Genomic DNA, 15,284 nt, shown 5'->3' with positions numbered 1-15,284 from the left:
GCAGGGCCTCCTGTGTTAATGAGAGGCCGCACAGCTTAGAAGGAACACTACAATGTCCAACTAAATACAGAATTTACTCAAATGCAAGACTCAATTTTCTCAAAAAGTATGCCATCAAAACAAACAAAAAAGACGGGACCATCTTATATTTTTATACAGGTCACAGCTATATCCAAGTAATTTTTGTGCGTGAATAACATTTTTTACAGGGTTTGTCTTACACTTAGGTTCATTTTCCTTTTGAGTAAAAATAGTTATGAAATGTGTGGGGGGGCACTCAACTAATAAATTGTTCATATTAACCTCTATTGCCTATGTACTGGTTGGGTAATCATTACAAGAGCATGACCAACCTATTAATAACTTATTCATTCAGAATCCCACAACTCCTGTGAACATTCCCTTTCTATTAAAATAAAACCACAGAAAGGATCCATAAACATGCTGTTTGGAGAGCTATAATTGTCAAGGTAAATCACATTGCCCATCAATTCTTCCTTTGTATTAGCGAATAATGTGCACCATTCTATTACACACAGATGTACCTCCACTGGAAAAGACATGCTGCCCAAGTGCAGCACGTTCCCCACAGCTATTTTTAAGACAGGCTAAAAATAGTGCATTAATGTAAACTGATTGCCAAATCCTGGTCCAGTTGAAGCCAATAGGAATTCTGCCAGGGTCCTACAGCAAAAGCTCAAAAAAATGGATTAATATGTTCCTAGGCAATAAGACAAAAATCATAGTTTAATAACAGTGTAAGAAAGTTGAAATGACGTTGTCAGTTCCCTTGGCTGTGTGGGTATCAATCGATTCAGAAAACCAATATGGACACAGTGAAATCTGCCTCTTCCCCCTCCCCTCCCTCACATCAGAAACCTGGTAATCATGGATTTGGATGATTTTGCATTTCTTTTCCTGGTTGTTCTTAGCTGAAAATCCCCATTTTGATTTTGCAACACCCAGGCGCAAATTGAGGCTTCATTTTTCTGTTTTCTATCTATATAAACACATTTTTCTGTTTTCTGTCTATATAAACACATACAAGCATGCACTTTTTCACATTATTTAAACATCAATAAATCAGCACAATATTATACATATAGTGTACATGTTATGTACAAATGACAACAATATGGTGCATATACCCAAATATAGACAAATCTACACACACCCCTCTGAGACCATTTCCCTAAACTTGTGATAAAAAAGGCACACTATATAAAGTCATGCATGGCTCCAGTGTCTCCAAAGGATTATTTTCATAATATAGAAGAAGTTGTAAATCTTCAGAGGAGAGCACTGCCATGTTTTTATGTGAGTCAGTGTTCTGGGACAGTAACGCCAGGTGACTGAAGGCTCCATTCACACTTGATGCAGAAATGGCCAAAGTTACCCAGTCAATTAAGGATGCTAAGTAGAACACTGGATGATCAGGGCAGTACAGCACACAGAGATGCAGAAGGAATCCTTTGGCAGGATGGATACTTCACTGTGAAAGTAGCCTTCACTTAACCCATTAATTCACTCACAGTTATACACACAGTAACCCATTAGCAGTTAAAGCACAGAACATAATTTACTACTTCTAATAAAATAACTCTGGGTTGAACGCGGGGGGAAAACAACAACCACCAAACCCTCTGTTGTAGTCATTATTTTTGACCAGGCCAACCTAACTAAATCCTTACTACCTTAAATATTTCCCTGAAAGGGGGGGGGGGGGAGTTGAGTGTTCTTTTTAAAAAAAAAAAAACCTGGCCTCCAACCCTTACATAAATGAATCAGTTTCCTTCAGATCAGCTGCCAGGCCTGGCTTTTCTGAAGAGGTGAACACAATCCCATTAGTGGGAAAGAAGGGAAGAACCAACCCCCTCCACTCCATCCCACCTGCATCGTTCTCCAGCTGAGAGCCTTCCAATTGCCAAGTGCCACCAAAGGTCAGAAGGAGCCAGCTGCAGCCCCCCTTGAGCTTCCATCTGCCATCCATGGTGGCCACTGAATGGGGCCAATCAACACATTGCAAAGCCCTCCTGTTTGCCTCAGACATCCAATGGGACATCTGCGCTTTTCAAATGCATGCCAGCCCTTCTCTGCTCCTGCCGGCAGCACATAGAGAGAAGCAGCTTCAGCACCCATCCCACACCCATTTTTGCATCCTCAGACCATACTTTATTTTATTCATTTTATTTTATCAGATTTATATCCTGCCCTCCCCTAATGGGCTCAGGGTGGCTGTGGAACTGTTGTTGGCTTCATGAAAATTATTTGCAGCCACATAAACAACATGATTTTCACAATGGAACAAATGGTAGCTCAACGATGGGGTGGTCTGAGAACACAAAAACAGGACAGGGGATGGCCAAAGTGGCTTCTCCTCACAGGATGCGGTTGTAATAAGCAGAGATGTGCCATTGTGCATCAGGGAGGGACCAGGGGTTTTTTTGTAGCAGGAACTCCTTTGTATATTAGGCCATTCACCCCTGATGTAGCCAATCCTCCTGAAGCTTACAGCAGACCCTGTACTAAGAGCCCAGTAAGCTCTTGAAGGATTGGCTACATAGGAGGGGTGTGGCCTAATATGCAAAGGAGTTCCTGCTACAAAAAAAGCCCTGGTCCCAAATTCCTATTGTACATCTGATACAGAGTACTTATGTTATCCCCCTCTCCAACAAACACAAGGACTTTGTTTGTACACTAGACCCTTGAGAATCTTTTCACCAAGGGAGCCACTTTCAGAGGCCAGTTTTGGCAGAAAAGCAGAATAAAAAAATAATAATGTAGGGTTCTTTCTGCAGCAGTCATGAGGAGGAGATAAGAGTTTCAACAAGAAGGGTAACATCTTCTCTAGAATAACAAAATAAAAATAAAGGCCTGTCCTTCCCCCAAAGTCATGTACACCTGAAAACTTTGCCCAGGCTCTACAGGAGTCTAATGAGATCTGTTTTCTTACACCAAAGTGCCATGTTTTAGGAAGGTGACCGTGTTCTCTTGTGGAGCAGCATTCTAGCCTCTTCTAACCTCAGAAAGAAGAAGAAGAAGATGAAGAAGATATTGGATTTATATCCCGCCCTCCACTCTGAAGAGTCTCAGAGCGGCTCACAATCTCCTTTACCTTCCTCCCCCACAACAGACACCCTGTGAGGTGGGTGGGGCTGGAGAGGGCTCTCACAGCAGCTGCCCTTTCAAGGACAACCTCTGCCAGAGCTATGGCTGACCCAAGGCCATTTCAGCAGGTGCAAGTGGAGGAGTGGGGAATCAAACCCGGTTCTCCCAGATAAGAGTCCGCACACTTAACCACTACACCAAACTGAAAGGGAAGAGAGATGGATTTGCAATATAAATGATGATCTCATGATTGGGTACAATCCAGCTACAGTCAGTCACTTTTAAATCTTGTAGGAATCTGACAAAGTTATACACATGTCCACTGGAGTTAATGGGGTTCTTATGTGCTTTGCTTGAGACTGATCTTGCCCAATATGTCATTTATCGGAACTAACACAACAGAATTTCAAGAACACTTATTAATGAAAAAACAACTTATTATAAAAGTGGTTCAAGAAAAAAAACACACTAAATTTTTAAACCTCTCCTTATGGGTTCTGATTGAACTTTTCTCAGTCTAATAGCATCATAACAGCCTCTACAAATAATTGTTTAAAAACAAAAAAAATGCCATTAGGTACTGTTAAAATACCAAGACATTATGTTATGAATCCCACAAAATCCCCATGGAGTTTTGATATCTGGCTATTGCTTCCCCTTGTCCTATTTTTAGAATTTCTTAGTCTCTCATAACCACCACAAAATTGGAAGGAAAACAGATATATGTCAATTGCTAACTGGCTTAGTAAAGTCTGGGATCACATGATTATGGACAAGATTTCCACAAGTATTGACCAGACAGACCTTTATCTAGTGTATCAGAATTTTGTTAGTAAACAGTTCCTTATACTGGGGGGGGGGGGGGGGGGGAGAGATAATGACCAGACACATTTAGAGTCTGTTAAGAAAGATACTGGGTACAATATTTTGATGTTATACTGAACTTCAGGGCTTTTTTTGTAGAAAAAGCCCAGCAGGAACTCATTTGCAATTAGGCCACACACTCTGACATCATCATTGTTACACATGGGGCTTTTGCAGAAAAAGCCCAGCAGGAACTTATTTGCATATCAGGCCACACCCCCTGACACCAAGCCAGTTGGAACTGCGTTCCTGTGCATTCCTGCTTAGAAAAAAAAAAAGCCCTGCTGAACTTAATTAGTTAATGCGGTTTCAATAACTTGAACTGAGTTAAAATTAGTCTATGACATGTGATTTTTTATTTCAAGGTCCTTCTCTAAACTAAGCAGATTTATATATAAAACTGTATTTGTAGAAGATACATAGTTCTAGTTATTTTGCTGTATTTTTCTAATTTTTGAGAATTTATAAAAATTTGAAATAAAATCAGTTATAATAGTAATAATAATTTCCCCCTTTCGGAATAACTTAAATAAGTCACTATTAGGGATATCAAATTTGAAAGACAATAGTATTGCTAAGCAGTTGTGGATAGCCGGAGTGGTGCAGAGGTCAGAGTGCCAGACTCTCAGCCATGAAACTCACTCTCACTTGGGGCCTGTCACTTGCTGTCAGCCTAACCTACCACAAAGGGTGGTTGTGAGGACAAATATGGGGGGAGCCATGCATGCCACCCTAAGCTTCTTGAAGGAAAAGCAAGAAAAAAAATGGATAGGTAAATAGATCTGTACATATTAGCTTCAGCATTCAAAGCACTTCCCATATATTATTTTGCCATAATACTTACAGTGGCTCTGTAAATTAGGCAGTTATTATGCCCATTTTGCAGATGAGGGACTGAGGCACTAAGAAAGCAACTTGACTAGAGATTGCTATTACCAAACGCAAGATGTGAACAGAGGGCTTCCCAGATCAGAGCTCATTCTCTCATCCACAGTCTTCCAAAACATTCCAATGTGGACCATTATCTTCATTGTATAATAAACCCAAAGTGACAACTAGAGTGCAAACCACATAATCCCCTAATCCACGTAATCAGATTTAGATGTATGGAGTGCATCATACTTTGGTCACATTATGAGAAGACAAGAGTCACTGGAAAAGACAATAGTGCTAGGAAAACCTGAAGGCAGCTAAAGGAGATGGACTGACTAAATCAAGGTCACAGCTCTCAGTTTACAAGACTTGGGCAAATCTCTTAAGGAAAGGAAGTTTTGGAGAATGTTAATTCATAAGGTAGTCCTAAATCAGAAGCAACTTGACAGCAGTTAACATTCTTCAAAAGACATCTTTATTCATTTGCTGAGTGTTTCAAAGAAAGCCTTCCCAAGTAGCTCATAATAAGAAAGACAGCAGGTCCAGCTCCTTCATCCAGGATGCTACATTCTCAAAAGGGTGATTCCAGTGCAGACAAGGCTGCAGGAAGAAAATATCAAAATATCAATAACATGTGTCTATCTAAATATGCTATTTTGCAGGTGTTTTGTGGATGCGAACATAATTAAAGGCCTGATGGATCAAACCAGTGGTCTGGCATCTTCTCTCTCAGAGCAACCAACCAGAATACCAAAATCTGATACTCAAAGGTATACTGCCTGTGTATACAGAAGTTCCATTTAGCTGAAGTTTGCAGGAGGAGAAGTTGACAGGGGAAGGATGACACAAAACTGAGCCTGCTCCGGCGGGGGAGGGCGGGATATAAATAAAATTTTACATTTTACATAATAGAGGTTTATAAAATTGTTCATGGGTTGAAGAAGGTGGATAGAGAGAACTTTTACTCCACATAAAATACTAGAATTCAGGGGCAGATTCAGGCATGGCAAAAATATCTTTACTCAATGGGGAATTAAACTGTGGAATTCACTCCCAGTGGGTGATGCGATTGCTATTACCAACAATGGCTTTAAAAGGAAATCAGATAGATTCATGGAATTCATCAATGTTTGTTAGTCACTGTTAGTTTGTTAGTCACTGTGACTACCTCCCATTTTTTGAGACAGAAAAACCCAATGCTGAGAGACAACATGAGGGAAAGGCCTTGACTATGTCAGGTTTGCTGGCCCTCTAGGATAAACGATTGACCTTGGCGACTGCGTAAGCAGGCTGCTGGACTAGATGGACCACTGGCTTGATTCAGCAGGGATTTTCTTATGCTCTTAACTAAACTTTTATTTTCAAAGAACAACAAGAGAGGACAGATTCCATGGGAAACCTCCTCCCTTTTGGACACATCCTCAGAAGTAGTGGTTGGAGCTTTCCGTTTATGGAAAGCTCACTTCTCAAACTGATATAGACCTTAGGCAGCAGAGGGGTCAAACCAGAGCCCAACAGACCAAACTATGCATCCAATTTCTTCCACTTTCACTAGGTTCACACAGACCAATGGCATACCCTCCTACACTTCTCAGATGAAACACAAGCACTGGAATGCATCAGCAATACTCTTCAGTTCACACTCAAGATAACCACCAGAAACTCCCCAACACTGCTTTCTGGAAGGGACTTCTCTACTCACTTCACCTAGCATTACTTTTCTGCAACAGCCTGCTTTGAATGGGTTTATGAAGTAAGGTGAGTTAGTAAACCCGCCAGAGCAGTTTAAAAAAAAATCAATAATTCCTGCAATAGATAGGAGGATCCTACACAACGAAGTTGCTTGCTCTAAACAACTGCTCAAAGACTCAGGGACATTTTATTACTGCTAGACGGTTGGGGGGACAGGTTGATGGAGAGAACCATGTTCTCCAAGTGTAGCACTTACACGGATGTGCACTGGAGTCACCTGATTTAAGTTCTAGAGACCCCAGGTAAGTTTCCAGAGTTTCCTTCAAAAAGGATGAGTTTCCAAGGCACCTCCAAAAGGACAAAACAGAAACAAAAGAGGGATTGTGGCAACTGCTAGGAAACAGGAACCAGAATATTAGGGAGTATCTCTGGAAAACAGGGATGACTGGAGACTAGGTAGGCAACATCCTTTCAGCAGCTTGTACTAGCTTGATCAGCCTGGGGCCTGTTTTCCTTGCATAAGAGAAGGCCCCTGAAAGAAAGAAACATTTCTGCTCCATTTCCTCTCTTTCAGCCTTCAAGGACAAATGACCAACGCAAGAGAGAGACACAACTAAGGAATTCAGAAGTCATCCACTGAGAACAAGGGACAGCAATTACCCCAAGGTGCTGCTCTGAGGAAAGCCAATAGCCTGGGGATGGTCACACTGACAAGCACTTGAGATGATTATGGATGGAAAAAAGAAAAAAATTGCCAGATGAAAAGCAAGCGACATTCTCTCCCTCTCTCATTCCTAATAGCTGCGTTCAGCAGTCTGTCCTAGAACGCTGCACTGCCAAGACTGCTGCAGATGCATCAGGGCTGCATTTGAACTGAAAATCTGCTGTGAAAAAAAAAAAAGACTGCAGGAGGAACCCTTACCGCATTCCTTCGGCATTTCATCTTGCCTCTTGGGGGACTCGCTTCGGCCATCTCCCTCACACGCAGGAACCAGCAGCTACCTTGCCCAGCTGTCAATGCGGCATCGGTGAAATACGACCCGTGTCTCATGAGGCACTTAAAAATCACCAGGGATGGCCAGCCACCCTCAAAGCTGCTTCTCCCATCGGTACAGCAGCAGCATCACAGAAAAGGGATTGTGGGGGGAGCTCCTTGCTTTCTATCATTTCTACAGGGCTGTGTTTAGCCCGTGACAAGTTCCCACAATCGCTAACCCCCAGCTCCAACTAGGTAACAGCTAATCTTGTCTTAGTCTGGCTGCAGCGGAGCAGGCATGGAGCCGGTCTTGGCAAAAGCGTGAATGGCTCTTGGCTGTGGTTCCAGGAGAGTGAGAGAGAGAGAGACTCGGTGGCCAAGATAGACTGTGCATTTTTTAAGGTGGAATGCAGAAGATCTGAAGGCTGGTAAAATATGCAATTTTAAGCCACTGTTTTGTCACTCATAGGTGCAATGTAGCAAATTGTTTTTAAGCATCTCCTTTGAAGATGCAATATGAACTTCTTTCCAGGCTGATGTGGCAGAAAAGTAAACTATGATTGCTGAAATGAGCATATGATGGCTGGTAGCTATTAGCTATTGGATAGAGCATACCTCTTTGAATGGGGGATACAAAAAAGGCCCCTTGACTGTTTTGAAAGGAATGTACAGAATCCAAAAATAAAAGAGAGAGAGAGAGAAGGACCAAAGGGAGTATAAACATGTATTGCAGATAATGGTACATAAACACAGAGTAGACATTAGGGTTGGCAACGCTGATATACATCAACTAACATTAAAACATAATTAACAAGACTCTGGATAATTCGTTCATGTCATATGTATGTATGTATGTAGCTCATGTAAGATGTATGCTAAAAGCATTTTGATAAGTGAACACTTGTAATAAGACCTTCGTACAACATGTGACACCGTAATGACCATCCAAAATATGCATCAGATCATAGAAAGGAGAATTATCCCAGCAATAAAGATATCAGTACTGGCTTAATATTCAGACTATAAACTGTCCTTTGAAATTAGAGGAAAGAATGACAAAATCAGGGAAAAAAAATGCCTGAGGTTTCCCAAGGTGAAGGAAATATCGGATTGTGGGGGCAGATGAGAGAATAAATCACATGGGGAAAGCGTTGTTTGAGGTACATCCCAGATTGCCTTTTAAAAAGATCATAACCAGACCATAAAACCAACAAACACATGTCTCTTGAGTGATCCTTTGGCTTGGATCGGGGCTGTTACTTACCCTTTGCCAACTCATTCTTTAGATATCACCAGACTTACAACTGCTGGGACATCCTTATTAACTATGCTTTCTACAGTGGCTTCATCTACAGACATTAGAAAGCAACAACAATGTTCCAGACTATGAAAAGCTCCAGTGCTCCACTGATCAAGCTGTCACTAGCTGCACAAGATCAGGCCAACTAAACTTCTGTTCATTTTGGTGGCTTCCTCAGTCCTGTCCATACACCCAGCATCTCTGTCCCTGCTGACCCTCACAGCTGCCATGATCAGCCCTACCAAAACCCAACCCACTGAGGAACCATTTAAATGCAAATGCAGAGGCTATTTTCTAGTCAGCAGACAGGTGCACTTTGTCCTGAACGTCTATTGGCAGCAGACCTTCCGTGTCTCAGGCAGAGTCTTTCCTAGTGACACCTTTTAATTCCTTGGATCAAACTCTGGGTCTTCTCCATGCCCTCTCTTTACAACTGGCCACTTCCTCATCAAGGTGTTAAAATCACTGAAAGACTTACTGCAATTCGTTGGAGGGTCATTTTGACTGATGTCCATGTATCCAACCTTCTGTCCAGGATAAGGGTAAATTTGGTGCCAGATTCACGTCGACTATAACAGAAGAAAATAATGGAGAGGTATGCTACAGATACTGGGTTCTCATTAAAATACAAATCTGAAATTGCACATTCCTCATCATTGCACTGCAGGTCACATTAGAAGAGACAGTGGAACATTCTTATTTGGGCTGTTAGAATTTTGCCCCCCTTTAAATTACTACAATTCCCAGCATTCTTTGTCTTGAAAGACAAAAAGTCTTGTGGCACCTTCAAGATCTATTCCAGCAGAAGGTTTGGCAGCTAGAGTCCACTTGGTCAGATATGTGAACTAAAACTTCAGTCAGGGTCCATAGCCACTGAAGGGAAAATATTGTGAAAAGGTCATGAAAGGCAAAAGAGCACAATCTACAACAGTGCTATGCACAATTAAAAAATATACAAGATTATCTTGTCTATTTCTGGGACACCAGTCCTTTCTAAGAATCATCAGAAATTCTACAGTTTCACTACAGAGTTTTGGGCTATTCCTAGAGTGAATGATACCTGGGCAAACCTGGACGTCCCCACTCCCTTGACTCCTATCAGTTACCAAGCCATGCCTGGCAATCCTATTTTGGTAGTTATTTTGCACATAAATTATATAATTAGTATATCATGAAGAGCTCGTATATTCTGTCTCATGTAAAACTCAAGATGATTCTGTACACATGCTAGAAATTTTGAAACATATAATAAGGTATTCTATCAATTAAAATACATTTGTTAGTCTTTAAGACTCCTGTTTGTTTAGAACAGACATTTTTATCTTGACAAAAGATTTCCCATGCCAACTTGTCTCACAAGGACCCCCTGCAGGTCTGCAATGGAATCTCTGCATATCGCAAAGGAATCCAGAAGACACAGCTCATCTGGGACACTAGCCCTTGGCACACCTAAGACATTGTTAATTTTAATTAAAAATAGCTGTGGGGGGGGGGGGGAAGCAAGGGATTGGGTGACAGGTGAAAAGAATTAGGGCTACTGGGAAGCTCTTTATTCCATGCAATTTCCCCCACTTAACCGTCGCTGCCAAGGTTGTGAGCTAGCTTGCTCTTCTGCTTGATAAGTTTCTGGAAAACTCTACCGTTCCTTGGAGCACAGTCTGAAAACCAGAAACAACTGCTTTGCCTCTGTTCTGTGTCCCTAAATAATAATTGTTAGTAAGTCATTAAATCATTTATTTCTTTAAAAACACAGTTGCATAATTTGTTCTGACCGTAAACTGTATTTTATGGATGACTCAATCACAAGCACTTTCCTTTTACATAAGTTAATGATTTTTTAAATGGAAAGGACAAGTTGCAAGTCTGCTCTACTTTATTTACCACAGGTGGGAGAGCAGCAGTCATCTTATCCTAAAGCATATTTTTCCCCAGCCTACTCCACCCTTCCTCTAAGGAGCTCTTGTCAAATGCACATGGCTTTCTCCTCTTTTATTTTTCTCAAAGGAACTCTGAGGGCTAGGTTAGACTGAGAGGTACACAACACAACTACCCCAAAGTCACCAAGTCAACATCTGGGGTCCTCCTAACCAGTGTTCCCTCTAAGCTGCGGAGTCTTGTGAGCAAAAATTCTACTTTGTGAGCTACTGACATTAAAGTTGTGAGCTACTGCCACTAAAAGAGCCCCGTGGTGCAGAGTGATAAAGCTGCAGAACTGCAATCCTAAACTCCACTCATGACCCGAGTTCGATCCCAGAAGAAACTGGGTTCAGGTAGCCGGCTTGAGGTTGACTCAGCCTCCCATCCTTCCGAGGTTGGTAAAATGAGTACCCAGCTTGCTGGGGGGAAAGTGTAGATGACTGGGGAAGGCAATGGCAAACCACCCCATATAAAGTCTGCCGTGAAAACATTGTGAAAGCAGGGTCGGAAACGACTGGTGCTTGCACAGGGGACTACCTTTTAACTGCCACTAAAGTTGTAAGCTACTGCATAAATGTTCTAGGGCCATTTTTCCTGAGCTGAGACAAAAATGTGTAAGCTGGAGGCTAAAAAATTGTGAGCTAGCTCACACTAACACAGCTTAGAGGGAACATTGCTCCTAACTACATGATACATATTCCCACAATGTCCCAGGGTTGACAGATGCAGTCCTTGCTTTCCAAGTGTGTGAGATGCAAGAAGGGGCTTAAAGTCTTCTTCCCCACACCATTTTCCTGAACTGAAGCACCTCTGGGGAGCTGCCACATACTCTATTGAGGAAACTTAATGTGTAATCAGCACATTTTATGTTTCTCCAGTGAGCCAAACGGTGGCTCCCCAGAGCCATTTTAGGTTGGAAAAATGAGGAGGAGGGGAAGTTCTTAGTCCTCCCATGTGACAAGCTCACTCAAAACTGGGCCTGCCATACTATGGAAGCACGCAACTCCCAGATCATGTATACCAGTGTGATGTGGGGATGTACTACAGCTGCCAAACTCCAGGTGAGGCCTAGAGTGCTCCCAGAATTAAAACTGATCTCCAGTCCTCAAAGATCAGTTTATTTGGAGGAAATGGCAGGTTCAGAGGGCAGACTCTATGACTTCACATCCCACTAAGCTCCTTTCCCTCCTCAAGCTTCACCTTCCACAGGCACTGCCTCCCTCTCTAGGAATTTCCCAAGCTGGAGTTGGCAATCCTAGATCATACCCAGGAAAACCATTTTGAGCAGTTAGGCACTTGTGAGTAAACATTTCAACCTGGGTCTCACAACTCTTAACCATTACACCATAGTAGCTCCCTAGAATTGCCTGGGACCATCTGAAGTTAACATATGAAATTGTACCCCAAAGAACTCATCCATAAATTTAGCACAAGCTCACTTATCACAGTAAGTCCCACAGGAATACTGGAGAATATTGCACAGAGACCTGCAGGAATTCAGCCTCATGACTTGCTTTCCATTCATATAGCATTAAATGTCAGCTCAGGATCACTTAACATGCATTAGTTGTGCATAGGTTTACCAGCAGGCCTGGAGAAAAATCTCCTGTCTCTTTTAACAGAAGATTGATACTGACCAGGTGAAATCACTTGCCTCTATGCCATACAAAGTGTTGACTGCCCATTTCTCGCATTATGCCTCTATTGAAAGAACATGCTATTTTCATCCAGGCCTGCTGGCAACCCTAGTTAAGAGATGTAGAGCTCATACTCTTGCTTTGCAAATTTGGTACATGAGGACGGATCATGGGCCTTAGATTGACCGCATGGGACTGGAGTCAGCCCATCCCTGCTCTGTAGCAACATCAGTCAACAGAAAAACTCTTCTTGTAGATATCAGAATAGGCCCACGGAGAGCCAGAATGGATTCCTATATCAAGGCCAGGGAAGACCCTGGAAGTATGCAGGACAGCTACACTTCTTTTTTTTAAGTCCAGTGTTTCCCTGCAGGAGGAAGGAAACAATGGGGCCTAGAGGCTAAAAGAAGACATCCTCCTCTTTGCTCTGACATTTTTTGTTTCTAATACCCCTCTTTCTTCAAAGGTTCCTTCTTAAGACCAACAGCAAAATTTTGCTAAATTTTGTATACAAGTTGTATACAAAACACACAGAGAGCTTATGGCCTTCATTAGACTATCGAGAAGATAGAGAAGGACTGAGGAGATAAAGAACAGTCACAAACCAACAGGGTAGAAACATGAGGACTGATTACCCAGATTCAACAACCCCCCCCCCTCCCCTGCCGTTTCCTCTCCAGTTCCTAACAAGAAGTGAAGGTCATGTTCTCATTACAGGCCAGATAAGGGAGAAAGCTAGAAAGTGCAGAAGATGAACTCAGAGGCAAAACGCTCCCTTCCTTCCTGCAATCAAACAATACCCTGCAAAGAGGAGAAATCAAGGTTTTTAATCTTTAAAAGGCTTTTAACAGTCATTGCTATTGTGAGCAGTCTCTGTACTTTTGCATTTTGCATATAAATGTCATAGAATGAACTCTTTGCATTGCCTGGCCTTTGAGACCTATGGGGGGCTTGTATCCAACAGAGGATTTCCATGGAAAGGGACCAAACTGAATTGATTCACCCCACATACTGCTGATCCCCCCTCCCCTCAGTTCCCCTTTCAAGCTGCTCCTGCAGATTCCTTGAGAATAGCAGTAGCATTTTGGAGTTGTAGCAGAAGGGGAAAGGTGAGGAAGCTGCACTCCACAAAGGGAGTGAAATCATCAGTGGATGCAAGCCAGTTTTGATAACTATTCCCTTTGTGAGCGTGTTTTGTGTATCTATATACTGGCTGAATTTTTACTTCACACATCTACTGAAGTGGGCTCCAGACTTTTCTGCCCCAATAAATATTTGCTGTGAAAGTGCCAAAAGACTTCTTTTTTTTTGTTTTTGGCTGCAACCCAACTCACCCCCAGTGCCATCCCCAAGGCCATATCATCTTCAAATCAGAGCTTTCCTTTGCAAACTGACATGGCCACTCTCCTGGGTTTTGCCCTCTTGCCACACTCACTTTCTAAGGTGTGGTGGTTGGTTTCTTGTGATCCTCCCTGGGTGTACACCCTCGTAATACCAGGCTGGGGCTCTGCTGAGTCATAAAAAGGTAGTGCTTGAAGGAAGTGGTTTCAGCTGAAGACATACTCCAGCATACAGAGAGCCAAAATATCCTTCCGCACTTTCAGAGCACCAGCCATCAACAGGAGGATCATACTTACCGTAGCTATCCTGGCCAAGCTCATCATTCATACTCCCACAAGCCCTGTGAGACAGCAGGAAGGCAGTGGAAAGAATGTTTTCTTTCAAATATGCAATGTGCAAATGCTCTGTCCACAGCTCTCAGAGAATGATTTGAGGACACCAGAGGTTGCAGCATAACCTGGATGGCAAATCACTGGCGGCCCATTCAGAATGAAACATTAGCTAGACTGTTAAGTTCAGTCCTAAGCAAAACTTCATTCTTCTAAGTCCACTGCAGTCAATGGGTTTACAAGAGTACATGTCTGCTTAGGACTGCACTGAAAGTGTAGAACAAAGTTTCACACAAAAGCTTATACCTTGAATAAAATTTTGTTGGTCTTAAAGGTGCCACTGGACTCAAACTCTGTTCTACTGCTTCAGAACAACATGGCTACCCAGCTGAAAATGTAGAAAATCACTGAACACAAAACATGACTTGCTGGATCAAGACAAGGATGTGCCCCCCTCCAAATCCAGCAATCTCTTGCCAAGTAGCAGATCAGGAGGGCAACAGGCTTGCTCTCAGCTGATACTCAGATACAGTGCTTCTGAATATGGAAATTCTATTTAGTCTTTACAGCAATACCCAACCCCAAATATTTTTCTTTGGGTACTTAGTCTTGGACTTCAGGGCAAATACTTTTGAAGCACAGAGTAGCAAACTGCTCACTTTCATTGAATCTCCTTTGGCAATGTGAAAAGAGGAAGCAAAACAGCTATTACTTCCCCCCCCCCCCCAATATCACATATGTCTAAGCATCTCGCTACTGCATCTGAATATAGTTCAACCTGCTGAGCGAGTACTAACTGGGTGAATGGATCTGTCCCATCAGCAATTGGATCAAGAATATTTTTCTTTCCTGAAAGTGTATAATTATAGGTTACAAATGAAGCTCGAGGATGAAACGGTTAAAGAATCTATGATAAAGTGGGCGAAAAATTTGAAGAAAAATATAACTTTAGAACAATGGGCCTCATTTTGGAAAAACAACTACAAGATTATAAAACTGGTTAATTTTAGAGAAAATTTTTTAAAACTATTTCATAGGTGGCATATTACTCCGGTCCAACTGAATAAAATCAATTCAACTATTTCCCCGAAGTGTTGGAAGTGTGGAATAATGAATGGTTCGTTTTACCACTTATGGTGGTCCTGTAAAATAGCAAAAAGATACTGGGTAGTTGTTCATAGAATGTTAATAGGGATATTAAAGATAAATATACAACTCAAATTGGAGATAATGCTACTCTCTCTAGT

At 42.1% G+C, this 15,284-nt stretch overlaps 2 protein-coding genes across 6 annotated transcripts in view; one reads left to right on the top strand and one right to left on the bottom strand.

Moving 5' to 3' along the window:
• F9 (coagulation factor IX) overlaps window positions 1–15,284 on the top strand; it is a 155,886-nt gene that overhangs the window by 80,062 nt on the left and 60,540 nt on the right. The gene's annotated exons all lie outside the window — the stretch shown is intronic.
• Window positions 1–15,284, bottom strand: part of MCF2 (MCF.2 cell line derived transforming sequence) — a 96,178-nt gene that overhangs the window by 62,501 nt on the left and 18,393 nt on the right. For 4 of the 5 annotated variants that reach the window (XR_009555976.1, XM_060249873.1, XM_060249875.1 and 1 more), the window contains exon 4: window positions 9,292–9,382. Coding sequence is in view for 4 of the 5 variants with exons in the window: in XM_060249873.1 (XP_060105856.1) it covers window positions 9,292–9,382 (91 nt within the window). In the remaining variant the exon portion in view is untranslated. Of the gene's footprint in view, window positions 1–7,459; window positions 7,776–9,291; window positions 9,383–15,284 lie in introns of those variants that run through there. The other variant, XM_060249876.1, reaches the window with a different exon arrangement.

This window comes from Heteronotia binoei, chromosome 11, assembly GCF_032191835.1.
Source record: "Heteronotia binoei isolate CCM8104 ecotype False Entrance Well chromosome 11, APGP_CSIRO_Hbin_v1, whole genome shotgun sequence".
Lineage (NCBI taxonomy): Eukaryota > Metazoa > Chordata > Lepidosauria > Squamata > Gekkonidae > Heteronotia > Heteronotia binoei.
This window is presented reverse-complemented; position numbering and strand designations above follow the sequence as displayed.